The 26671-nt window shown below is 45.1% G+C and overlaps 1 protein-coding gene across 1 annotated transcript in view; it reads left to right on the plus strand.

Moving 5' to 3' along the window:
* The window catches only part of TMEM179B (transmembrane protein 179B), a 150497-nt gene extending 126541 nt beyond the window's left edge, over positions 1-23956 (plus strand). Inside the window, exon 5 of the mRNA XM_069645170.1 lies at positions 20342-23956. Within this exon, the coding sequence (XP_069501271.1) occupies positions 20342-20518 (177 nt within the window). The 3' untranslated portion in view covers positions 20519-23956. The remainder of the gene's footprint in view (positions 1-20341) is intronic.
* The last annotated feature ends 2715 nt before the right edge of the window (positions 23957-26671 follow it).

Here is a 26671-nt window from a genome sequence, read left to right on the forward strand (position 1 = left end):
TCCAATACGTCTTCCGCAAAGAGAGGATCTTCTCTCGCAAGAGGAAGGTCGGGTTCTCCATCCAGAGGTCAAGACACTCAACTTTCACGCATGGTTTCTGAGAGGTTGAGATACAAGGATTGGGATCTTCCGGATGACGTAATGGAAATCTTGCTTTCGGCCAGAAGACCAGCAACAAAGTCTTTGTACCGATGTCGCTGGAATGGGTTTAGTAACTGGTGCAAAGACAGGGATGTGGACCCTTTTCAGTGTGGCACCCCAATGGTGCTTTCTTTTCTGCTACATCTAGCTAATCTGGGGCTCCAGATAGGAACAATAAAAGGATACCTTGCTGCGCTGTCCATTTTCAAGCGCTCCTCGGAAGAGGTTTCATACTTCAAAATACCGTTAATAATTCAATTCTTAAAGGGGCTCACTAATGTATACCCTCCAGTACCTTTTCATGTACCAACCTGGGACTTAAATTTAGTATTAAAATTCTTGACTTGCATACCTTTTGAGCCTCTGCACTCATGTCCATTGAGGCTTTTAACTCTAAAAACTGTCCTCCTTGTGGCCCTATCATCTGCCCGCAGGGTTAGCGAACTTCAGGCTCTCTCATGCAAACCACCATATACTATTTTTTATAAAGATAAGGTAGTCCTTAAGGTTAAACCTTCATTTTTGCCAAAAGTAGTCTCGGACTTCCATTTGTCACAAAAAATAGTACTTCCAACGTTTTATCCTCCTCACCTGGGCAAAGAAGAGGGGAGATTACATAGATTAGATCCCAAGAGGGCTCTTAGTTTTTACATCTCTAGGATGGCTAAATTGAGACAAGATGACCAACTGTTTGTGGGTTACACTGGTCAAAAATTAGGCTCATCTGTAACAAAACAGACCCTTTCCCGCTGGATCATATTAGCCATAGTTGAATGCTACAGATTAGCGGGAAAAGAACCACCAGATGGGCTTCGTGCCCATTCTACAAGGGGAATGGCTACTTCTGCGGCTCTAAAGAGGGGAGTCCCGGCAGCAGACATTTGTGCAGCTGCAACCTGGAAAACAATACATACCTTTGTTAAACATTGTTTGGACACTGCCTCCTCTAACGAGGGTTTATTTGCAAAGGCAGTTCTGCATTCTGTCCACGAAAACTGAAATGGTACTCCCACCTCCAAAAATTGATACTGCTATGGTACCCTATCACAAGATGAGGAATATGTGGGAGGACACAATCCATTCGTAGAACAAGTTACTTACCAACTGTAACGTTCTTTCGACTGGATGTTCCTCACACGTATTCCTCATCGACCCTCCCATCCAACCCCACAGTACAGTTTACGTTTTCTTACACTTTCCTCTCACGAAGAAGATATCGGTCATGGGACATGCCTGGGTGTTCCCCCTATATATATTTCATTGAAAAAACAGAACTGAAGCAACGGGCGCGGCTCAAGCTACTTATACCATCGGTGACGTCGACAGAGTACGGAGTACGTCGAGGGACAATCGACGCCATGACCTCGAGCACAGCGCCCTCTGCCGAGAACATTTTTTTCCGAAGCAGCGAAGCTGGAGATAACGATTTATCACAAGATGAGGAATACATGGGAGGAACATCCAGTCGAAAGAACGTTACAGTTGGTAAGTAACTTGTTCTTTGACGGGTCTCACCTTTTTGGCAGCAAGGCTGACGAGAGCCTTGAGAAGCTGCAGACCTCTAATGCAGCCACCAAGTCTTTGGGCGCAGCTGTTAGGCAGCCTCAGTCTTTTCGTCCTAGGGGACAGCAATGATGGGGTAGTTCCTTTCGTTACTACTCCTCATCTGGAAGGGCGAGAGGAATGGCCAGTCAAAGAGGCCAACATAAGTTCCCTCGTGGTGGACGAGGTAGAGGTGCCAAAGCCGCTCAAGCAGCAGCCTCTTTGCCGTCAGGCTCTGCTACTGCCGCTTTAAAACCGCTCTGAGGCCTTCGGTCACTGCACACCGGTGGGGGGCAGGCTTCACAGCATCTGGAAGATAGGCGAGCCATTACTTCGGTGCCTGGGCCATGGATACAATAGCCCACGGGTACTGCCTTCCTTTTGTATGGAAGCCTCACGACAATCCACCGGGAGTACTCTTTGAGGGTTCCAGATCCGCTCCTTGTGCAGGAAATATTAACCCTGCTAGAGAAAGGCGCTATAGACCCAGTGCCTGTAGTGGAGAGGAACAAGGGCTGGTACTCCCCTTATTTTTTGATTCCCAAAAAGGACGGGGGACTGAGACCCATCTTGGACTTGAGGTGCTTGAACAAGTTCCTCAGGAAGGACAAATTCAAGATGGTCACTCTTTCTCAGATCCTTCAGGCCCTCAAACTTCAGGATTGGTTGGTGTCATTGGACCTTCAGGATGCCTATTTTCATGTGCCGATACATCTCGAGCACAGGGAATACCTGAGGTTCGCCATTGGCGGCTCACACTTTCGAGTCCTGCCGTTCGGGTTGACCTCCTCCCGAGGGTCTTCACCAAGCTGGTGGTGGTAGTGGCATGCATCTCAGGAGAGGGGGGATTCACGTCTACCCCTACCTGGACGATTGGCTGATCAGGGAGCGTTCTCCCGAACAAGCCTTGGATCATCTCCCCATTACCTGTCACTCCCTTCACAGACTGGGCTTCTCCCTCAATTTCAAGAAGTCCCATATGACACCTTCCCAACAGCTCCAGTACATCGGGGCTGTCTTGGACAAATCCTTTGGGAAGTGCTTGCCACCCAAGGTGAGGGCTCAGAACATTCTCCAGATGGTAACCAAGTTTCAGGATGCCTAGAGTCTTCCGGCCTTCGAATTCTTAAGGTTGCTCGGCCTCATGGCATCATGCCAGAGGCTCGTCTAAGGATGAGTTCCCTTCAATGGGCGCTCAAGACTCAATGGTCCCAATTCTCAGGCAAGATGCCGGATAACCTTCAGGTTCAGGTCAGGGTCCCACAGGATCTTCGGTGGTGGGCATGCGAGGACAACCTCATGAGGGGAGAACTGTTTTGGCAGCCATGGCCGGAGGTAACTGTAGTGACAGACACTTCCCTAAAAGGATGGGGAGCTCACACCAACGGTCTGACCATCAGCGGTCGTTGGTCTCCGTCAGAGTCCAAAATTCACGTCAATCTTTTGGAGCTGAGCGCAATCAGGCTAGCACTGAAGGCTTTCCTGCCGTCTGTACGGGGGAAGAATGTCCTGATAATGACGGACAACACGATGGCCATGCATTACCTCAACAAAATAGGAGGTGTAGGTTACGTACCACTGTGCAGAGAGGCGATGCAGCTCTGGTTCTGGGCAATTCAAGAGGAAATCTCCCTAGCGGCAGTTCATCTGGCCAGAGAGGAGAGCACGGCGGCGAATGCTCTGAGCAGGCAGAGCACAGTCTCCCACGTGTGGGAAATAGCTCAGGAAGTCCTTCAAGAGTTCTTCGCCCTTTGGGGAACCCCGCAAGTTTGCGACCGGTGCCAACCAGACGTGCGAGCAGTATTGCTCAAGGGAATTTTCTCCGAGAGGAGCTCTAGGAGACGCGTTCGTGGTGAATTGTGATTTCCCGCTACTGTACGCGTTTCCCCCAGTCCCTGTCATTCCTCAAGTTCTCAGGAGTTTGAGAAGGTTCAGGTCCCGCATGATCCTAGTTGCTCCGGTTTGGACCAGGAGGTTGTGGTACCCGGATCTTCTTGAAATGTCCATCTGTCCTCTGCGGCGTGATCCCCAAAGAGCGGATCTTCTCTCGTGAGAGGAAGGTCGGGTTCTCCATCCAGAGGTCAAGACTCTCAATCTTCACGCTTGGTTTCTGAAAGGTTGAGATACAAGGATTGGGACCTCCCGGATGACGTAATGGAGGTGTTGCTTTCGGCCAGGCGGCCGACAACAAAGTCTAGGTATCGTTGCCGTTGAATACGTTTTGCGACTGGTGCAGAGAGAGGAATGTTAATCCTTTTCAGTGTTCGAATCCGGATGTTCTATCCTTTTTGCTTTCTTTAGCCCACAAGGGTCTTCAGGTGGGGACCATTAAAGGTTACCTAGCAGCGCTCTCAATCTTTAAGCGCTCTTCCGAGGAATGCTCTTATTTTAAGATTTCTTTGATTACTCAATTTCTGAAAGGGCTCACAAATGTGTTCCCGCCTTCGCTATTGCAGGTTCCGCTTTGGGACCTTAACTTGGTCTTAAAGTTTCTGATGGGTGCTCCGTTTGAGCCATTGCACTCATGTCCATTGAGGTTGTTAACCGTTAAGACGGTTCTGTTGGTTGCTCTTACATCTGAACGTAGAGTGAATGAGTTGCAGGCACTTTATTCCAAGCCACCCGTTACTGTATTTCACAAGGACAGACTTGTGTTGAGAGTACGACCCTCCTTTTTACCTAAGGTGGTTTTGGACTTCATTTGAGTCAGAAGATTGTGCTACCTGCCTTTTATCCTCCTCTGCATCCTTGTAACGAAGAGGAAAGGCTTCATAGGTTGGACCCCTGGAGAGCTTTGAGCTCTTATATTTCCAGAATGTCCAAGGCGAGAGTGGATGGCCAGCTCTTTGGGGGGGTATACCAGGCACAAACTAGGCCAGGCTGTGTCTAAACAGACTTTGTCTAGGTGGATCATCCTCACTATTTCTGAATGCTATACTTTGGCGGGTAAGGTCCCTCCTGAGGGCTTGCATGCTCATTCCACCAGAGGCATGGCTACATAGACAGCTCTGCATAGGGGTGTCCCTATAAAAAAATCTGTGATACTGCAACGTGGTCTTCAATCCGCACGTTTACCAAGCATTATTCCCTGGATACTTACCATGCTCAGGATGTGGCATTTGGTAAGGCAGTCCTTTATTCTGCCCTTTTAAATTTAAATCTTACTTAATTCTTCATCCTCCTCCACTCATGGATATTGCTTTGGGAATCTGTCAAAGATGAGGAATACGTTGGAGGACACAATCCATTCGAAGATCAAGTTACTTACCGCGGGTAACGTTCTTTCGACTGGATGTTCCTCCAACGTATTCCTCATCGCCCTCCCAACCTACCCCTCTGTAGAATTTCCCATGCTATTACAACTTTCGTTCCAACAAGGCTGAGTATGGTCAGGCCCGATTTGTGGCCACTTCTGCTACACGAGGAGGGGGAAAAAACAAGAACTGAGGCTACGGGCACTGTGCGTGCTACTTAAAACATCCGATGACGTCACCCTCGACGGAGGCCTTCGAGGGACATCGACACAACGCCATTGACGCAGGGCACCCTCTGCCGAAACATTTCCAAAGCAGCCCAGCTGTGGACACTACATGTCAGAGATAAGGAATACGTTGCAGGAACATCCAGTCGAAAGAACGTTACCAGGGGTAAGTAACTTGTTCTTCTGAGGCTTGTGCATCTGCTTAGATCAGAAGCTATGCTTAGGCCGTTATCTAGTGGTAGTCAGAGTATTGCATGACTTATTTAGAGGAAAAAAGGGACCTCGACTGGTCGTGTTTGTAGTACTGTCCCTTGTGTGACGTCTATTGTACCTATGGTCCTTCACGCATTGAGGTCCCTCAGATAGTTTTTTTCTGCCATCATAGTTGATCGAGTGTTGCAGAGATTTCTGCCTAATGCCATTATTATAATAAAGTTCTACTATTGTATTAGCCGTTTCCAATATTTGTTCGCCCGTTGAACAATCTTCTGCGACGTTTGACAGACGGCCCTAGCTACCATTTCTGACAGGAGAACATCGACCCTCGACGAATGCTGACTTTGACCTACACCAGGCCTTCACCAGGCTCTGGCCTATCACAGTAGGGAGAGTTGTGGAAGGCCATTTACTCTTATATTCAGAGAATGACTATTACGTTTTACACCACTCCTTGTTATTCATCATGCTGCCTTTAATATTCCAAACAGAAAATACTCCATTTAAATTGTGCCCATCTTGCAATCGCAAATACCTCTGGAAAGACATTCACCAGGTGCGCAATCACTGTCGTCCTTGAGACCACGCAGAAAAACACTGCACGTCCTGCAAACTCTTCAAACCTAAAACCTTAAGCTCGAAACATTGGGCCGCCCATGCCATGCAGGCCGAAGCGTCCATCAATGTAGCAGGCGACGAAGAGTCCGACGAAGGCAGCTACGGGGCACCCAGTGACGCCGAAGATGATCGGGGTTCCACGGGTCCACATGTGCTAGCCCGCAGCACTGGTAAGCAGGCTGGCAATTCTGTGATGGAGACTGCTCCCGTCGGCAAAAGCACCGATAGCTATCGCCACACTAAGCACACAACCCCGAGCCGTACTCTGACCACATAGTCAGAGAAACACAGCCTTGTGGGGTTGAAGGAGAAAGAAAAGTCCAAACTCCCATTGTCCTCTGGGGCCTCGCACTCGTGATCACGCAAGACAAAACTACCAAACAGGCGCAGAGTAGGCACATTGCCGACACAGATCCTAAAAAGTCCCCTCTTTAGCGCTCCAAAGACCAAACGTCGAAACCTAAACCATCGACGCACAGTTCAGGAGCATCAAAAATGCAGCAATTCAGATTAAAACACGTCCCAAAGGCGTTTCTTAAAGGCAAAACATCAAAATCTTTAGGTATTTCTGAGATCCGAAGACGATGGGTAGCAAGAAAAACATTACACACCCTCCAAACACAAATTAACGGAGGCATTACATGGAAAAAATGCCTGTCACCCAGAGCCCTCTCCCTCGGGGTCACACCAATTTACAAAATCCACTGAGTGGACCACAGATAGGTTTGAAAAGGTTATGAAAAGAGTTTCATGCTTTGTGGATTTTATGGACAGGCACCCAGAGGAATTCCTGCACCCACATGGTAGTGAAGCACCACAGGGTAGTGGGGAACCACCTACTAAAGTACAGAGGCTAGACAGCTCACACCCAGGTACTTCCACAAGTCAACCTTTTGTTAGTCACAGTCAGGATACTTCCGATGACCTATACATTATCGACCCCACATAACAGGGTGATCAGTTCTCACAAGACGACCAATATACCCAAGACCAGTTTTATTACCAGCATCCAGAGATATACATATACTACCATCCCCAGAGGACCAGGATCAACCTATTGCAGACTCTGTGATGAATAATCAAATGCAGTACAATGAACTGCTAATTAAAGCAGCCCAACACTTTACAATTGATATACAAGAAGCACTTCAGTATGCAGACTTCATAGATGACATTTTGGGAGACAGAAAAGCAGTTACACTGTTTCCCTTGCTCCAGTCTGTGCAGAGACGAATCCAACCTTCTCTAGTTTACATCCACTTTGACCAGGGCAGTTAATCCTCACATTGAAATTAATTCAAACCTGCTCCAACTGATGCCCTCTACATCAGGGGTCAGTTAAAAGCAGACTCCTTGGTGGTAACTACCACAAGAAAGGGCAGGCATTGTGTTCGCATCCGCGCAGGCACCCCCAGACAAGGAGCGTAAAAAGTTATATACACCATGGGCAGGAAAGTGGCAACTTTGGTGGCCTAGCAATAGCGTGACCCTACTGGCCACTTAAAACTGTCATTTCTGGGACACTGTGCAGCAACAGCTTGACACGGTTTCCAAACCCTTTAAGTCACAAATATTAAAGATAATCTCAGAGGATAAACAGTTTGCCAGCTGCATCCTAAAGAATAATGTAGACGCAGCAGATAATGCTAGATGCATTACAACATAAGGGACGGCACGCTTGGTTGTGTCAGTCAGGTTTCAAATTAGAAAACCAGGCCACCCTGTTAAACATGCCAATCAAAGCCATTGTTCTGTTTTGCAAGGATGTCGATGATGCACTAAAGAGTGCGAAAGAGGAACATGAGACGTTAAAATCATTGGGTCAGATCACAATGACCCAATGTGATGTGTTTGTACAACATGGGTGTTTAATACTTGCTGCTCCTTTTGTGGACCAGGTTAACCACGTTCAATGGGATACAGTCGGGGACAATCCTCTTCCTGGGGCAATACACAGGGTCAGTCTACCAGTTTCCAACCCTCTCTTTAAAGGGGATATAAAAGGGCAAGAGCCTCCACTACTAGAGGTTCCCCTGCCTCTAAACAATGACAGCCCGGTACAGGTTGCCTCCCATGCATCTCCAGTCATAGGTCGCATTTGCAAATTCATCCACGCATGGGAGGAGATCACATCCGATCAGTGGGTGTTATCCACAGTGGCAGGGGGACACCCTCACATTTTTTGAAAAACCCCAGCACCATTCTCCAAAACACTGGAATATGTTGCCACAAGAGAAGATGATTATACTAGAAGTGATCAAGTCCGTGCTTCAAAAAGGCACAATCAAACTGTTCCCTGTACATCAGGTAAACAAGGGTATCTATTCAGTATACTTCCTTGTGCCAAAGAAAGACACGACTATAAGCCTGGTACTAGACCTACGTCCAGCCAACACGTATGTTAGACCATAAAGGTTTTGCGTGACAGCGCTACAGGAGCTGATTCCACTGTTAAAACAAGGGGATTTCATGTCAACATTGGACATGAAAGCTACATACTTTCCTATTTCAATGTTGCCAGTCCACAGAAAATGCATGCGCTTCCAAGTATCAAGCTAGCACTACCAATTCAAAGTCCTCCCCTAGGGCATTTCATCAGTGCCAAGGGTGTTCTCAAAAGTACTAGCAGTGGTGGCAGCGCACCTGCACAGGAAATCATTCCCAATGTACCCTTCTCTCGACGACTGGCTCATAACAGGGGAAACACCGCAAATTTGCAAAAACACACAGGCAACGATCAATCTGTTCTCCATCAACAGGAAAAAATCAAGTCTCGTCCCCAGTCGAGTAAAACAATTGCTGGGAGCAATTATAAAAACACAGGAAGAGTTTGTTTTCCCCCTCAAATGAGAGAGTACAAAACCTGCTATTCCAACTACCTCACAACGTACCCGGTTGTCCAATAAACGCGTGCAAGGCAATGCGCCTGCTTTGGATGATGGCTTCATCCGTTAATCGTGTTCCACGCGCATGGCTGCGCATGCATCCGATGCATGAGCGGCTAGCAAAACAATGGTCTCAGGCAATTGGTCAGTGAGACGATCTAGGGGTTGTTTCGCAAACCTTAGTACAAGCTCTATACTGGTGGACAAAAGACAACATGTTAAAAGGGAAACCTTTTCGCAAATGACCAGTGCAGGCCACTCTCACAACAGACGGCCGACTCTCAGGATGGGGGAGCTCATTACCTTCATCATACTGCACACAGTGTGTGGACACAAACAGCAAAAAAAAACACATCAACCTACTATAACTACTAGCAGTCCTCAAAGCCCTGCAAGCTTTCCAGCAACACTTGGGAGGGTAAACAGTTCTAATAATCACAGACAGCACCTCTGACATGTTCAACAAGCCGGGCAGGACACACTCTCCAGGTCTGTCCAGGTTAGCCCAGAAGATTTGGAAGTGGTCTCTCAAAAGAAACATTTACCTAGTGTCACAACATGTGCCAGGGGAACACAATTCACTAGCAGACACTCAAAGCTGAAGTCTTACGGCTACCCGCAGAACACAAGTGACAAATTTCACAAAGAATTTTAAACAATATCTTTACCCAATGGGGACATCCACCTCTAGACTTATTCACATCAAAGCAAAACGCACAATGCCCAAACTTTGCATCCAGGTTTCCCCAACCAGGATCCCTCTATGGATGAGTTGGCCAGGGAAATTTGCTTATGCTTTTCCACCGACACCACTTCTAAACAAAAAAGTGCACACAACGCACCAAGAACCAATCACTCGGATCCTAATAGCCCCGATGTGATCTCGACAACCATGGTTCCCACACCTAGACAAACTAGCAGTGTGCAAACCAATCAAGCTTCCGTGCCCATACAACATTCTGTCCCAACACAAAGGGATGACATTCCATCCATACCCTCAAACTCTGAACTTGGCAGCTTGGCTTCTGAAGTCATAAAGTTTGGACATTTAAACCTTCCACAAAGGTGTATGGACATCCTTAAAGAGGCACGGAAACCTAACACCAAGACACTGTTATTTGAACAAGTGGAAGAGATTTGTCATTTGGTACAGGTCACGCAACATCAATACAATTGACGGTTCTTCATCGCACATAGTTACCCTATATATTTTTTTATTTTGCATTACTGTTGTGTTGAAAACTAGACCTTTTCCCCCTCTTTTAGGAAAGTCAAATCTGGGTGCTGGTACAGTGCGCCTACCGCAACTTAAACACCTTTAACTTGCTCTGTCTCTGCACTCCCTACTGTGACTCCTGTTGGTTTATGTTGGGCCTATTCATTCTGCTGTTGGCACTGGCTTCCCCTCCGCCCCATGGCTGTTGATTTCTGTTGTGCCACCCCCTGTCCTCTGTCCACACTGTTTCCTGTGTTCCCCTTGTGATGTTACCTGCTTGTGCCTCCTGTGTGAACAATCCCCCTCCGGAGCTTCCTGTGGTGCGTGGCTCTGGGCGTGCTTCTTTTCTCCTCCCTCACTCCCTCTTCTGTCCTCCTCACACCCTATGTGGGCTCTCAATTTCTCCCATCCTCTCTTACTGCTACTCTATCTCCTATCCTATCCCTCTCACTAAGTTTGGAAGGAAAATGTTCAAGAGGGATATCCTGGTCTCCAACCCAGGCCTCCTTATTGCTGATACCCACATCATTGCTTCCTCCAGAGACACACTCACCGACATCCTCTTTGTCGTTCCCTCTCCAGACCTATGGGACCCCTCATATGGCGTCTGTTCTCTCCTTTCTCCTTCTCTCCCATTAATGGTGGCACCCGGTGGGAAGTCCTCTTGGCCTCCTTCCATTCCTCAGAGACCATCATCAATGTTTACCTAAATGGTACAGTTATGGTCCAGGGCTCTCAGCCCAATTTCCTCCTTCTTGATGGACGTCTCCCGCGTCTTATCAACTTCCTCCCTTCTCCTGCTACTCCCTCTAACACCTCTCTGGCTCCTCTGCCACCTCCTTCGCTGCCTCTCTCGCACCCACCTCCTCCTCCACTCTGGCCCTTATGCCACCTCCGTCTACTGCCTCTGCCCACTCTTGGACCCTTCTGCCGCCTCCGCTGGGTGGACCTCACTCCTGTACCCCACCCCGGAAGTCTTTCAAATGTAGCAACCTGCTCCACGTCACTACTCTCGCTCTGCTGTCAAACACTCCTCTGACATCTGCCACCTGCTCGAAGTCCTTGACCTGGATGTCCTCGTTCTCACTGAAATTACAATTGAATAGGTACAAAGAAGAGTGCTCTAATGAAAACACACTGTTTCACCCCTTATTACCCTCTGCATTAAAGGAGAAAAAGAAAGAAACTCACTTTTTTGTTGTTTGGAGAAAATAATAGTTTGTTTATCTATGCAGTTGTAAAAATCAACATAGAGTGAACAGTTCTCCAAACAACATAACATCACACGGTTTAATGAAACCAACCGTACAGGCTTATAGGATATATTTACAAACACATGGGGTCAAATAGTTTGACACAACAGTCGTGTAAGTAACACAAACTCAATCAAAATACATAGTTTGTTATGGTGATTCATATACTTCAGTATAAAAAAACACAATTAGACAAAGTAAGCAACAGACAAAAAAAAGGGGTTCGTGAATTGACAATTGGTAGTGGACAGTGACAATGCACTGTTGTTCGGGGTGCGTCTACACCAAGGTGTTTCGGTCGTTTAGGTGGACCAATTATGTCCCAGCATATGTACGGCCTTCATCAGGACGAAGTGCTGCACGGGGTGGAATAGGTGCTGCAGGGAAAAACTCGTCAGGGGAGTGTTTTCGAGCGTGTATCATTTAAACAAAGGAATAAATCCAATACTGTGAGGCCACAGCTTACCTGTGGATAATTATTTCCACTGGCACGAGTTTCTAGTATTACGCCAGGCGTGGGAAGGATCTTAGTGTAATCCTATTAAAAAGCAAAGAAGGGCACTCAATTGTGATCTGGTGTCTTACAGATACTTAAATAACAAATGAGTTATAGGTCAACCAATCTTACCTCACTTGTGAGGATCTTGGAGTGGGATGGACTCTGATTTTAAATATGCGGTCCTCGCGCGGGAACCTGAACACATAAATGAATAAGGGGCATATTAGTGGGGGTTCCACTCAGGGAACAAAATGCCTGACCTAATGGTGGTGTGTCTACAAAGATCTTACCTTTGTGCATGAATCACGAATAGCGGGCCAGTGGAGAGCGCTGTAGGAATGTGCTGACTCACTCCGGGGCTCGAAAGGGGCCTGGCGGCATAGCGTTTTAACGCTGTTGCTAGGAGCCTTTTTTATTTATACGGCGGCCATTTTGGATCGAGTGCGTCCGAAAATGACAGATAACTCAACCATTAGGGCTCGGACTGGAAAAATACACTATTATCAGTCTTGGCCATGGTGTGGCCAATCTAAAAACGTAACTTAGAATGTAAATTTGAAAAATGATATCTACGTCGGCCATGTTGGATCGAGTGCGTCCGAAAAAGACAGATAACTCCACCATTAGGGTTCGGACTGGAAAAATACACTATTATCAGTCTTGGCCATGGTGTGGCCAATCTAAAAACGTAATTTAGAATGTAAATTTGAAAAATGGTTTCCATGGTAACCTCAGAAGCCTTGTTGAAGAACAGGGCGTATTAGTGAAACTAAAGGGAAATTAAAATAAATTAGAACACTGAAAGCGCTCCTTGTGCTTGAAATGACTGGCAGGGTAGTGACATGACGTGATGTTGACATGCTTTTAGTAATGGAAAACAAATCCACATAGTAACAGCACAATTTGTACACATGTTCGACAAGGGACAATTTGTACACAGGTTCGAGTGGCCCAGTCAATTCAGTGTTATGCATGCCATTCGACATTGTTGGAAATCTTTACAGCTGATAGACACTGATAGGCATCTTAATTCATTCATAGCCCTTTGGTAGAGATTTCATATTACATTTCTTGACCGCAGGTCATAGGCATTTTACAGGTGCATATACATGATGACGCTGCCAATGTTTGGGATCTACAGAAAAGATTTCCATTCTACCGCAATATTCAAACCTGCGTGCACAGTGTTTAGTTTGCGGACCCAACGCTGTTCTAATTGCGTCAGTGTTTTATTTAAGTCTCCCCCCCGCTTTGCAGGTGTTACTTTTTGTAGAATGAACCATCGTAGATCTGTATCTTTGTGGTTTTTGTTGGTAAAATGTTCTACTAGTGGCTTGTCGGCAACTTTGTTCCTGATACAGGACTGATGTTCCGATATTCGCATCTTGATGGCCCGTATGGTTTTGCCTACGTATATCAGGTTGCAAGGGCATTGTATCACGTAGATGACTCCCTTCGTGTTGCAGTTAGTGAAATCATTCATGGTCCATTTTACTCCGTGATGTTCAAAAGATTTTTTCTGTAGAGTTAAAGGGCATGCTACACAGTGGCCACACTTGTGGTGGCCCACTAAGGGAGGCATATCCCATAATGTGGCTTGTATTGCTCGTGGTGGTTCTATGAACGTGTGAACCAATGCGTCTCTTAAGTTTCTGTTCTTTTTGAATGCAAAACATGGGACCTTGTCCAGTGTCCCCGGATGTTTGATCAAATGCCAATTATTTTTTATGGTTTTCTGAATCAATGGACTTAGTGGTCCAAAGGTTGTGACACATACCATCCTGTTCAACTCTATCTTGGGTTTATTTTCCAGACAGATATCTCTTGGTGTGTTTTTGGCTCTTTTTCGGGCCTGACTGATGGCCTTTCGTGGGTAACCCCTGTTGATTAGTCTTTTTCCTAAATCCTCTGCATGCAGTTGAAATTTTTCCATGTCTGTGCAGTTCCTCCGTATTCTTAAAAACTGCCCGTAAGGTAGGTTATATTTTAAGCCCATAGGATGGTAGCTTTGAAAATGGAGAAGACTGTTACGATCAGTGGGTTTCCGAAAAAGTTCTGTCTTGAGCCGGTCGCCTGTTTTGTAGATATGTAGGTCTAAAAAGTCGATTTGGTGGTGATCCCATTGTATTGTGAACTTTATGTTGGGATTTCTTGAGTTTATCCAGAGATGAAAGTTCTGTAATTCCGGAGGGGTCCCTTTCCATATGATGATAATATCATCGATGAATCGTTTCCATAAGGAGATGTTTCCTAGGAAAGGGTTCTCTTCACAGAATACATTTTTGCTTTCGTAGTGTGACATATATAAATTAACAATGTCAGGGGCAAAAGTGGCCCCCATACTGACACCCTTAATCTGTTTGTAGATCTGGTTTTGGAAAAGGAAGAAATTCTCCGACATCGCAAGTCTGGCACACTCCAAAATGAAATTCGTCAGGGCGGACTCAGTATCATTTCTAGTGTTCAGGCATTCTCGTATGGCTTCTAGACCATCAAGTTGGGGGATCGATGTGTATAAAGCCTCTACGTCCATTGTGGCGAGTAGACTGTCGGTGCTCAATGTGAGATCAATGTATATGCACCTGTAAAATGCCTATGACCTGCGGTCAAGAAATGTAATATGAAATCTCTACCAAAGGGCTATGAATGAATTAAGATGCCTATCAGTGTCTATCAGCTGTAAAGATTTCCAACAATGTCGAATGGCATGCATAACACTGAATTGACTGGGCCACTCGAACCTGTGTACAAATTGTCCCTTGTCGAACATGTGTACAAATTGTGCTATGTTACTATGTGGATTTGTTTTCCATTACTAAAAGCATGTCAACATCACGTCATGTCACTACCCTGCCAGTCATTTCAAGCACAAGGAGCGCTTTCAGTGTTCTAATTTATTTTAATTTCCCTTTAGTTTCACTAATACGCCCTGTTCTTCAACAAGGCTTCTGAGGTTACCATGGAAACCATTTTTCAAGTTTACACTTCTAAATTACTTTTTTAGACAGGCCACACCATGGCTAAGACTGATAAATGTTTATTTTTTCAATCCGAGCATTAATGGTGGAGTTATTTGTTTTTTTCGGACGCACTCGATCCAACATGGCCGACATAGATATCATTTTTCAAATTTACATTCTAAATTACGTTTTTAGATTGGCCACACCATGGCCAAGACTGATAATAGTGTATTTTTCCAGTCTGAACCCTAATGGTGGAGTTATCTGTCTTTTTCGGACGCACTCGATCCAACATGGCCGACGTAGATATCATTTTTCAAATTTACATTCTAAATTACGTTTTTAGATTGGCCACACCATGGCCAAGACTGATAATAGTGTATTTTTCCAGTCCGAGCCCTAATGGTTGAGTTATCTGTCATTTTCGGACGCACTCGATCCAAAATGGCCGCCGTATAAATAAAAAAGGCTCCTAGCAACAGCGTTACTAACGCTATGCCGCCAGGCCCCTTTCGAGCGCCCGGAGTGAGTCAGCACATTCCTACAGCGCTCTCCACTGGCCCGCTATTCGTGATTCATGCACAAAGGTAAGATCTTTGTAGACACACCACCATTAGGTCAGGCATTTTGTTCCCTGAGTGGAACCCCCACTAATATGCCCCTTATTCATTTATGTGTTCAGGTTTCGCGCGAGGACCGCATATTTAAATCAGAGTCCATCCCACTCCAAGATCCTCACAAGTGAGGTAAGATTGGTTGACCTATAACTCATTTGTTATTTAAGTATCTGTAAAACACCAGATCACAATTGAGTGCCCTTCTTTGCTTTTTAATAGGATTACACTAAGATCCTTCCCACGCCTGGCGTAATACTAGAAACTCGTGCCAGTGGAAATAATTATCCACAGGTAAGCTGTGGCCTCACAGTATTGGATTTATTCCTTTGTTTAAATGATACACGCTCGAAAACACTCCCCTGACGAGTTTTTCCCTTTCCCCTGGAGCACCTATTCCACCCCGTGCAGCACTTCGTCCTGATGAAGGCCGTACATATGCTGGGACATAATTGGTCCACCTAAACGGCCGAAACACCTTGGTGTAGACGCACCCCGAACAACAGTGCATTGTCACTGTCCACTACCAATTGTCAATTCACGAACCCTTTTTTGTCTGTTGTTGCTTACTTTGTCTAATTGTGTTTTTTTATACTGAAGTATATGAATCACCATAACAAACTATGTATTTTGATTGAGTTTGTGTTACTTACACAACTGTTGTGTCAAACTATTTGACCCCATGTGTTTGTAAATATATCCTATAAGCCTGTACGGTTGGTTTCATTAAACCGTGTGATGTTATGTTGTTTGGAGAACTGTTCACTCTATGTTGATTTTTACAACTGCATAGATAAACAAACTATTATTTTCTCCAAACAACAAAAAAAGTGAGTTTCTTTCTTTTTCTCCTTTAATGCAGAGGGTAATAAGGGGTGAAACAGTGTGTTTTCATTAGAGCACTCTTCTTTGTACCTATTCAATTGTAATTGTTGTCTTAAAGTAACCCTCCTGGGTAGAATAGGTCCATAACCAGGAGCCCATTTTTTGAATCTCGTTCTCACTGAGACATGGTTCAAGGCCAGCTCTGTCACGAGTTTTGACACACTCCTCCATGAGGGTTACAAGATCCTCTCCGAGCCCAGAAGCAACCGGCCCGGAGGTGGAGTGGCCCTGATCTTTCCAGAGTGGCCCACTTGATCTCCACCTTCTCTTCTAACTTTCAGCGTTATGCGGATGACAGTCTGCTCTCCTTCAGGCTCCCCTCAGCCTCCTCTCCTCCCTCGCTCATTCCTAACAGTCTATCCGCGATTTAGGGTTGGTGCGTCTCCAACAATCTTTACCTTAATGCCAGTAAGATGGAGATCCTTCTCATTGGGACCCCTGCTGCTGCTTTTACTCGTTCACTCTGGCTGCGCTCCTTGGGCCCTCTACACTCGCCTTCCTGTGAGGCGAAACACCTTGGTGTCATCTTCAACTCCACTCTCTCCTTCTCTCCTCACATCACAGGGTGTCCAGTTAAAGTACCTAATACAAAAGGATCGAATGTCAAAGGGTCGACTCAATTTGACCTAAAACCAAAGGGTTTTTTTTTTTTTAAAATATATATTTTTTTGGGTTTCCGTTTTTGAAAAAAAAGTGGTTTTACCACAAAAAATGGCGTTTCGGGGGCACCCCCCCCCAAAAAAAACTATTACCTATAACCACATCACAGACCTTGCTAAAAAGGCTCACTTCCAGCTGCACCTCCTCGGAGGTATTGTACCTTTTCTCACTTTCCCCCAGAAGCTCCCTGTCTCCAGAGCACTGGTTCTCTACAGGCTGGACTACTGCAACAGCCTCTTTCTCAATCTGCCTACCTTTTACTCTTCGCCCCCTGCAACTAATCCAGAACAGGACTGCAAGACTTATCCTTGGCCTCAAGCCCAGGGAACGTATCTCTCCCGCCCTGAAATCTCTCCACTGGCTCCCGGTGGCTGCAAGGGTCAAGTTCAAGACCCTCTGCATCATCCACAAGGCCTTCTGGGCAGCGGCCCGCACTACATTGAACTCTACACTACAATTGCCATATCATATCATATGCTTTACCTGCTAGCCTTTAATCCTATCAAAGTACACTTGGCAGCTCTGTCTGCTTACACTACATCTCAAAACAAAATATAGTGGAAAGTACCAGTTATCAAAGCATTCATGGAAGGAGTTAAAACTGTATCCTCCCATTTCAAATCCACCATCAATGTTGTACTCGCAAAACGCATGGGGCCACCCTTTCAACCAATGCACAAAGCCAGTTTGAAGCATTTAACTACAAAACTGCTTTTATAGTGGCTATCACTTCTATAAGACGAGTCAGTGAACCACAAGCACTTTCCGTCCAAGATCCATTCATTATCATTCACAAAGATAAGGTGGTTCTTCGAAAACATCCTAGGTTTTCACCAAAGTTCATATCGAAGTTCCATGTTAATCTATTGAACGTCCTGCTTTTTTCAACATCCTACAAATTCAGCAGAAAAAAGCCTCCATACTCAGCATGTAAGACGGGCGGTCATGTACTACCTAAAGACAAAACCGCTAAGGAAAACAGATAAACTCTGTCTCCATAGCAATTGACAGAGATGGAGATCATGTCTCTAAAAATGCGATCTCAAGGTGGATAGCCAAATGCATCCAGATTTGCTACTCGCTGTCAAAGAATAAGTTACCTTTTACACCAAGAGCCCACTCTACTCTAGGCACAGTGGCTACTTTAGCATTAATTGCAAATGTTCCTTTAGATGCAGTTTGCAAAGCTGCTACTTGGAGTTCCATGCATACCTTTACTCAGCATTACTGCCTAGACACACACTCTAAAACAAATTCACAGGTGGAACAAGCGGTATTAAAACATCTATTTGCTGCTGTACCTTCACACAACCCACCTCCTTCTCCAGGTACTGGTCGCGAATTATGAATAGCATGGGATCTAAGCAGATCCACAAGCCTCAGAAGGCATACATTACTCGCCGTAATTGGATTTCTGATGCTTTTGTCTGCTTAGATTCACATGTGCCCACCCTTCCTCCCCACCTGGAATTAAAGGTGCATAGATGTTTTTCTTTACCTTTCTACCTACCTTTCTTGTACTCGTGCAAACCCTTCATGCACCCTCATGTCAGAAACAAAACAATCTGAGGGACCTTGACACGTGAAGGACTATGGGTACAATAGACGTCACTCAAGGGATAGTATTACAAACGTACCCAGTCAACGTCTTTTTTTCGAATCTCGAAAACAAGTAATGGCATATTCTGCAACTACCACTAGATGTCGGCCTATGCTGAGCATGTGAATCTAAGCAGATACACGCATCAGAAATACAATTACAGTGAGTAATGTATGCCATATACGCAGAAGCTCCACAGACCTGTGGGAACACTGCATGGAAATCCTCAAACTACACGTTCACGACGATTCTGCTGCCGACTGCAACTAACCGTCATGAATTTGTGGCATGCTTGATGTTCCCATATTTTCCACAGTTCCCTGGAATAACCATTTGTGTGGCCATTATGAACTTTAAACATCTCAACTGCCCTGTTCACACTTGGATGTTTAGGGAGGACAAAGGCAGAAAACGAGGAAACAGGAAAATTATGGAAACCATGGCTATTTTAACCTTTAACTCTTAAATGCAGCCATGTCTTCCACACCTACCCTCTTTGACAGATCAGATTCCCTCCTCTGCCCAATTCCCAGGTGTCTACTTACATTAAAAATAATCTCAGAAGAGGGAACACTGAGCTAATAAGAGTCCATCAATAAAAAAACCCTTCTAGAACAATCCCCTGGTTGCATCATCACACTTTAATCATGCCACATCCTGCCCATTCATCCCGGCTCTTTCTTACAGATCTGCATTAAGTCCGTGCTCTACTGTTCTACACTTCTGTTGCCTTAATAGACTTCACAGCATCTAACCTTGTCTCCCGCTTTGACTCTTTCCTGCTGTGTCTTTCTCTATGTAAACTACTTTTCTACCGTTCTGTGGTGATACAGGTGAGTCCAATACCAGTTCCAAGCTTTCTCTTGAGACTCGAGATCCTTTTGAGGGTCTCGAAAATGGGGCCTTTTTTTCTTCTTCCCTCGCCTGTATTTTTATGGTCCTAGAATGTTAACCAAGGATCTACGAGAGGCAATAAGTGGTACTCGCTCCATATGTCTCATCCTAGTCACAGAACTCGTTTTGTCACCTGTTCATTCCCCGAATGGTGGACGGTCTTTTTAGGGTGTATTATCCTGGTGCAGGGGTCTGCAACCTTTGGCTCTCCAGATGTTTTGCACTTCAACTAGCCAGAATAGTAAATGCTGAGTGATTATGGGAGTTGTAGTTCAAAATATCTAGCGAGCCGCAAGGGGTCAGACCCCTGTCCTAGTGCTTCCCGTGGTCAGTGATCAAAAAGCATTTGTTCACAAATGCTCTGTCCGCTCCTCAATATCATTTTGAATGCTTCACAAAGCTGCACCCAGCACATCATCGATTTACGGCCAGACCTGAAAGCAATTAGACAGGGTCTCGCCCTAGCTTCTGGTGTCCTCACACTGATAAAACCATACATCCCTTTGACGCTTAGTCTAAAATACATCTTGGGGTTTGTCCCCTTATTATCATCTTCATGTGTGCTAACTCTTGTTTAGTTAATCCTCTCTTTAGTTTATATGTACCTGACTGAGCATGCAGTCTTGCTATGGTTTTGTATATGTGAACTGTGGAAAAGGTACTGCTCCATCTGGAGTACATGCAGCCTTTGCTTACTTGCACCACTATACTGGGAGAATCGATTGGTTCCTTAGTCAGGTCCTCACACAGGCAGTGATGTTTACCCTATGTAATGGTTATGAATTTGCACCTGATGCCCAGAGAATGGACGAGTTAACAGCTGTATGTACCGCTCTGAATAGTCTTCTGTTTAACCCTTTCTTTCTTTTCTCTGCAGACGTCCGCCTGGGTCAACATGGTATTCTGGATCATTATCTTGGCACTCCTCGTCGTCCAGCACAGGAAGGAATCTGCATCGGGCACCTCCACCTTTCGTCCCCTGGCTGCTTCTGACCCAGAGTGGGCTACGGGCGAGACAGATGCTATTTTCGGGACACGGCCCCAGAGGCAGTGATGGCACTCTGGGGAGGAGGGGCATATTTCAGGTTTACTTGGGCATCCTGGGGTTGGTGGTGGCACTGTTACTTCATCCAGGTGACTGGAGGTGTGTGGGTGGTGGTCATGGCAATTGCAGATAGCTAATAAATGGGGCCCCCACATGCCTTCTAGTGCGGCAGCTATTATGCTTTTTAGGCATTTTTATTAACTGGCTTGAAAGGCCGGCCTGGGGGGAAAAAGTGAATCTCAGTATTATACTTTTTCCAAGATCTGTGATTTTAAAATCGCTTCATAAAAAATAAATCCTGTTGCAGGTAGATATTGACCTAAACTTTACAGCATGATTATCTGCATGCATATGACTTTGGTGCCCATACTGACAATGTGATGTCTGCATCTCATCATGACCTTTGCAGGGCCATTAAGTGCAAGGTAGGCTAGCACCTGTCAAGTCTCACCAGAACTGGTGCCCTTCCAACCTGGATCTCCTCCCTTTATCCCGGTAGTGGCAGGGCTCGGGAGGGGCCTGCTTTTGACGTCATTAGCAGCAGTGCTCTTGTGCCAGTGCCATTAAATTGTATCTGTTGTCCAAACCAAAGCACTTGAATATCTTGTGAAAGCGTTCCTAGGTGTTGCACTCCAGATCATATTTTCAGGGAACAGCAGCTGGTGTTTGTTCATTGTTACAATAGCACTGCTACAGGGCAGTTTGTGCATTTCTTTTCACAATCGCAGTCTGAAAGATGTGTAGCTGCAGTAACCACACTGTGTATCCTTTTCAGAATTCTGACACTGGTCCAGTGTGAAAATGTAGCGTCTTCAAGAAATCATCCACAATCTGCGAGTCCTTGCAGTATGGTGATTTTAAAGAGAAGGCTACAGAAGTGTCCTATATCGCAATAAATCGGCCGTCTGCCAAATGTCATCTTGCGAATAAGCCTGGACTTTTGAACGTGATCAACCAATTTCCACCATCTGCTTTATTATTAATGTGTAGTCATTCCCGTCCTGTGCCGCTTTGCATAAATAAAGACTGTTGCATGGTCAGAAACTCATAGTTTATCACTGTCCTTGGGAATTTAGTCTGCTTGAAAAGATCCGGCTACTAGACACCCCGCCCACCACATGCTTCTGTTCCTTAGAAATCCTTGCAACCTTAGCAATGTCTCAAACTGTTTTCAGAGGCACACCACTCCATTTTCCTACTAGCAATTCCAAAGCATGTGCCAAACGGAATTAAGAAGACTTATTGTGGCTTTACCTCATTCTGTCTCCCTCCTTTGCCAACACCCTGTCTGCACCCTGCTAACTCCTGTTGCACACTCCCACAAATATTTACTGCTTGCTGTCTGGAAAATGTGAAAGCCTTGTCCTTTTGGGGGTTTTCCAAAACCTGGATGAAATGGCATTGCACTGCTCTGGGGAAGGATGTGCTACTGATGTTTGCTAGACGCCTCTTAGGCTGTGATATTTGCTCTCCTTTATTTATCACTTAGGCAGCATTTAGCATTTTTTAATTATCTGACTAATGTTAAAAAAGTATATATTTTTATTTAATTAATGTTTGCAACCTGGAAGGCACCTGGGAGTGACAGTGACCTGCCGCCATGTTTACAGTTAGCTTCCTTGTCCATGGCAGGTTTTCACCTTACTGTTGTAATGTGCCGCTTTGAATATTTAAATTTGAACCAGCCCAAGTTCTTAACCAGTCAAAACTATTTATAGCTACAGAGATATTTCTATCAGGCAGCACTGACTGGGCAAGTGCAACGTCCTTTCTTGGTGATTCTTGGCATAGCGTGTGTGTTAAAGGACTTATCAGCCCCTATATGTCACCTCATATTTCCCATGTGAAGCTTTAACCCCCAACTCGGACTTTCCCTCCACCTCGATTAGGGTGACGGGAGATGTGGGTATGCTGCTGATGAGCTTCTGAATGAGCCTCAAGTAATGTGAAGAAATTGGCTATAATATATGCCAATAGTTCCTCACCCATGCTGTAATTGTGTGTAAATATTTGTAAACGTACATATCTATAGATCTGTGTGTGTGTTGCACAATGTATTTGGCATGCCATGAAGTGACTGTCGCATTGCTGAGTAAAAGTGCCAGAGTGGGACTCCCCAGTGTAGTGTAGGAAATGTAGATCCTGAATGTTACACATGCAGTGCTAGGTAGCGAGAAAGCAGGCAGTTCCTGGTCATGTTGTCGCAAGTGAGTTTACCACAACACCCTTTGCACTCTCACCCGCTCCCCTTTCTTCCTTGCTGACGGGGGTGCTCTGTGCTGCCTGCCAGTTCGCTGATTGCACACTGTCACCCACTCATGACCACCTGTTTTTTTCTTCACCGATTGCCAGCCCTGTTTCTCCCACAGCCGCACCTTTCTGTACCTGGAGTGGGGGTGGCTTGAGTACTATGCTTCAGTGTGTAGGGCCAGGTGGCTTTCACGGGGTCACCTTTGTAACTCCATCCCTTCTCTGTACTGAAAACCGACTCTTGTTCCTTTTTATTTTATCATCTCATTTCCCCGCTACATGGTGTAGCCTCGCATCTATTCAGGCCTTCGGGTCTGCAGTAACCCTTACTGCGCAATGTTGACTGCGGTATGGTTACCCGCTCCACAGTAGAAATCCTCTCTCTACCATATGCTCTGTTTCTCAAAGCCAAAGTCCTTGCCAAATGCCCAACAGTCTCACCCTGCAGACGCCCGGAAGGTTTGTTTGGGCCTCGGCATTCATGTGTCGTCTGCTGCTGCTACTGCGGTATAGTGCCTTTGCAGCAACTGTTTAGGTCATGGTTGATGCGAGGGGTTCAGAAATAAAATGTCCACCGCTGAATGCAACACACTGTTCTGGCAATGTAATAGTAGGCCAGTTGACATGATTTCCTCTTACGAAAGCCACATTACATGCTAACCAGGAATATCACTAACATTGTAACGTGGGTGACTTCCTGTATGGCAAGTCTTCTAACGAATCACTTCTACTCTGTATGACTTCCTTTGGAAATTCAAATGGCAGAATAGCCACGACCAACATTAACATGTGATTTAGTGAAACACCCGGCAAGAAGCTTTGGTCATGTGTAAAAAAGAGCCAATGAAGTTTGTACCAAGACGTGGTGAATGCAGCATTTGTTGATATTTGCCAATTGTGACTCCCTGAAACTGAGTCCTATCAGCCAAAATACAGCATGTTTGGAAGGGGTGGTGATAGGGTTACTTTTTTAAAAACTTAATTTAATTTCTTTCTGTCTGGGTTTTGTTTTATAATGAACCGTCTGCTATGTAACGTTTATGTGCTGCTTATCCCTTGGAGATGGGGGGTGGGGGAGGGGGAACTCTCGTGCGTCCGGCATGACAGTGTTAATGCTTTTTAATTCGCACTTTTCTCATGCAGTATTTTATACTAAGAAATGTTGAAAATAAACACTGTACTCAATGTTGGCACAAAGTTATCTTGTGATATATTTTTTTTTTGTATTGTCTATGTTCATTTGTTTCCAATGTATATTAGAATGTACCCGGGTGCGTTGGAGAGGGACAGCACAAGGAGTACTATATTTGGAAACAAGACAAAGCTCTGATCAAAAAGGGAACTTTGGTTACAGTAGTTGTGGTCACCTTTAAGAATCTCACATATTTGAAATACAGTTTTCTCTGTTAGACTCCTTTCTTTCGTCCACTCTTCTTCCTGCCCCCTCCCTATGTCAACTCTCTGTAATGATCTCGACATAGTGGAATCATTTTTAACCTCAGGGTAACTTTGAGAAATGTGGGGCTAAAATGATTTACAAAAGTACATCCTTCAATACAATTTTAAAAAAAGCTTCTAAAATGTGCTGGCAATTGTATAGAACCTATAGCCAAATACCCTGTGTATGGAGCTTTTGATCAAAAGTTAATACTTGGGATACTTTTAACAGGTAATGTAGAAGTTAGAAGTTAAAAAATTGGGAAAATGGCCTTGCTGACCTGTAGAGAATCAAAGTTCAACCAGAATGAAGGGAAATTATGCATTCAACGGTAAGAATGAATGGACACAAAGGTCATATTGAAAAGTCTATGGTAGAGTCCATACTGGAGGCTTCCAGGGAGCCATGGCCCTCATACAGGCATGTTGGGCTGGGATAGATAACTGCACAAGTGGTTCTGTGTGCTTCACATTCAGAGCTCTGCCATTTACAAAGGGATGCATCACTGCTTCACAAAAAGAGCCAGCACTTTGAGGTGGGGAGGTTTGTTGTAAAGCTCTTGACTAGGGGGGACCAACTAGATGCCTTCTTCGTGGTTCCTGCTCCCTCGGTGTAGCATATATGTTCTGGGTACAAAACGGGGAATGTGTGAGCAGCACAGTGATTAGAACAATATGCACTGCTCTCTTCTTACCTGTGAAGGCATCATGAAGGAGGACACAGACAACCGACTCAGAATTTAAAACCAATGGTTTTATTAATGTAAATATCAGGATCAGTGGCGGCTGGTGACTTTGAAAGGTGGTGGGGTGTACATTTCTCCTGGCGAATTATGCACTGAACGAGCACAGCGAGCGTGCCCAGCCAACATCATGGGAGGGGCCGGGGGGTTGTCCCCTGCACAAAATATGGAAAAATGGCTTCCAAAACGCGCAATTTACTGTCCAAACCCACAGGAATATGACATAAAAAGCATTTGGTTTTACATACTAATGGTGGTTCATTATTCTTACGTGTGCAAGTGTGATGGTGTATGTTACAGCTTTTGCTGTAATCATTCTGTATGCAATAACTACCGTCGAATATTGAATTAAGAGGTCACATTTTGCCTTAATGCAGTGACCCCCACACGCAGGAACGTGACCAAGCCCTCACCCTCGCTACCGTGGCTTTGTTTTCAGACTAACTGCTGGGTCCGCTGACTGAAATACTAATGTGGACAAGTGGGTACATCGAAAATATTTGAATACCAGTATTGTGTTTGTACAGCTAGGGAGAAATGGAAAAAGAGGAGGGACAGACAGCTTGTAGGTGTTGCTTGGTTATTTACCCACCCATTGACTGCCTATGGCCAAGCTAATCCCTATGGCCATTACCACCCACTTCCTGCCCTTCCCTGTGCAAAACAAATCCTCCTGGTATATCTTTGTGCTAGCTTTATCAAGCATTACCATCAAACTTTGTGCTCTAAGTACCTGCCAGTGTTTTTTTTTCAAAGCAGTCTTTTGAGAGTTCATGATTAATTGGAGCAGTAAACGCACTACTGGTGTTATATAAATGTCTTAACCAGGTGTGCCTTGGGCCACTGGATTTAGACGCACTATTTGTCATTCACTGAACTCCTGTTAAAAATCAGCATTAGCAAAGCTAACCGTTTTTGCTTGTGTATAAGTATTAGGCATTTGCTTGGCACTGCTATTACAATCCCAGGTACTCGCAACATTTTGCACCTGCTACCATCAACGGGCAGTTAATGCTACTATGAAGGTGCCTGGCAAGTGCCTTTCCCATACCTACACAAAAGCCCAAACCTTTGGCATTGCCATTGCTTGTTTTTAAAAGAAATTGAGACCACTCATGATACATTTTTACCAGACTACAAGCAGATGTTTGACACTTGCAGCTTCACCCCATCGAATTGTGCTCCCCCACAAAGTTTGATGTTCTCTGGGTGAAAAGTGCCCTACATGAGGGCCCAGTTCATGGGCCAGCAAACTTTATAAGAATCAACAAATGAATAGGAGTCAGTATACTTAAACTAAAGCAGCTCCAGGTGCCCGGCCACCAAAACATAAGAAACAATAAGTGCTCACTTGACAATGCATATAAGGCCCTTTTTTAATTTAAAGCATGGGACAACTACCAAAGGTACTTGGATCACAAAAACAGATGTCAGGTTATTTTTGAGTCTAGAGCAAACATCTCAGTGGAAGTTAACATGCAAGCTCAAGCTTAGCATACAAGTATAGTCAATTCTGCCAAATACGATTCTCTCATGAAGCAATCTTATCTGACTTACTCTTCTCAAGTCTCCCTCTACTTTCTTAACCTTCATTGCCACCAATTATTCTGCGTGCCATTTGTTAGTCTCTTTACTCATTTTGACTTTTCTTGCAGATCCGATCGCATATATAGTTGTCATCTTTAATGGTGATGGCGTTGAGGTGGGCTGTACCATCTGGTAATGGCCTGCC

Source organism: Ambystoma mexicanum, chromosome 2p (genome assembly GCF_040938575.1).
Source record: "Ambystoma mexicanum isolate Mex_15411 chromosome 2p, UKY_AmexF1_1, whole genome shotgun sequence".
Taxonomy (NCBI): Eukaryota; Metazoa; Chordata; class Amphibia; order Caudata; family Ambystomatidae; genus Ambystoma; species Ambystoma mexicanum.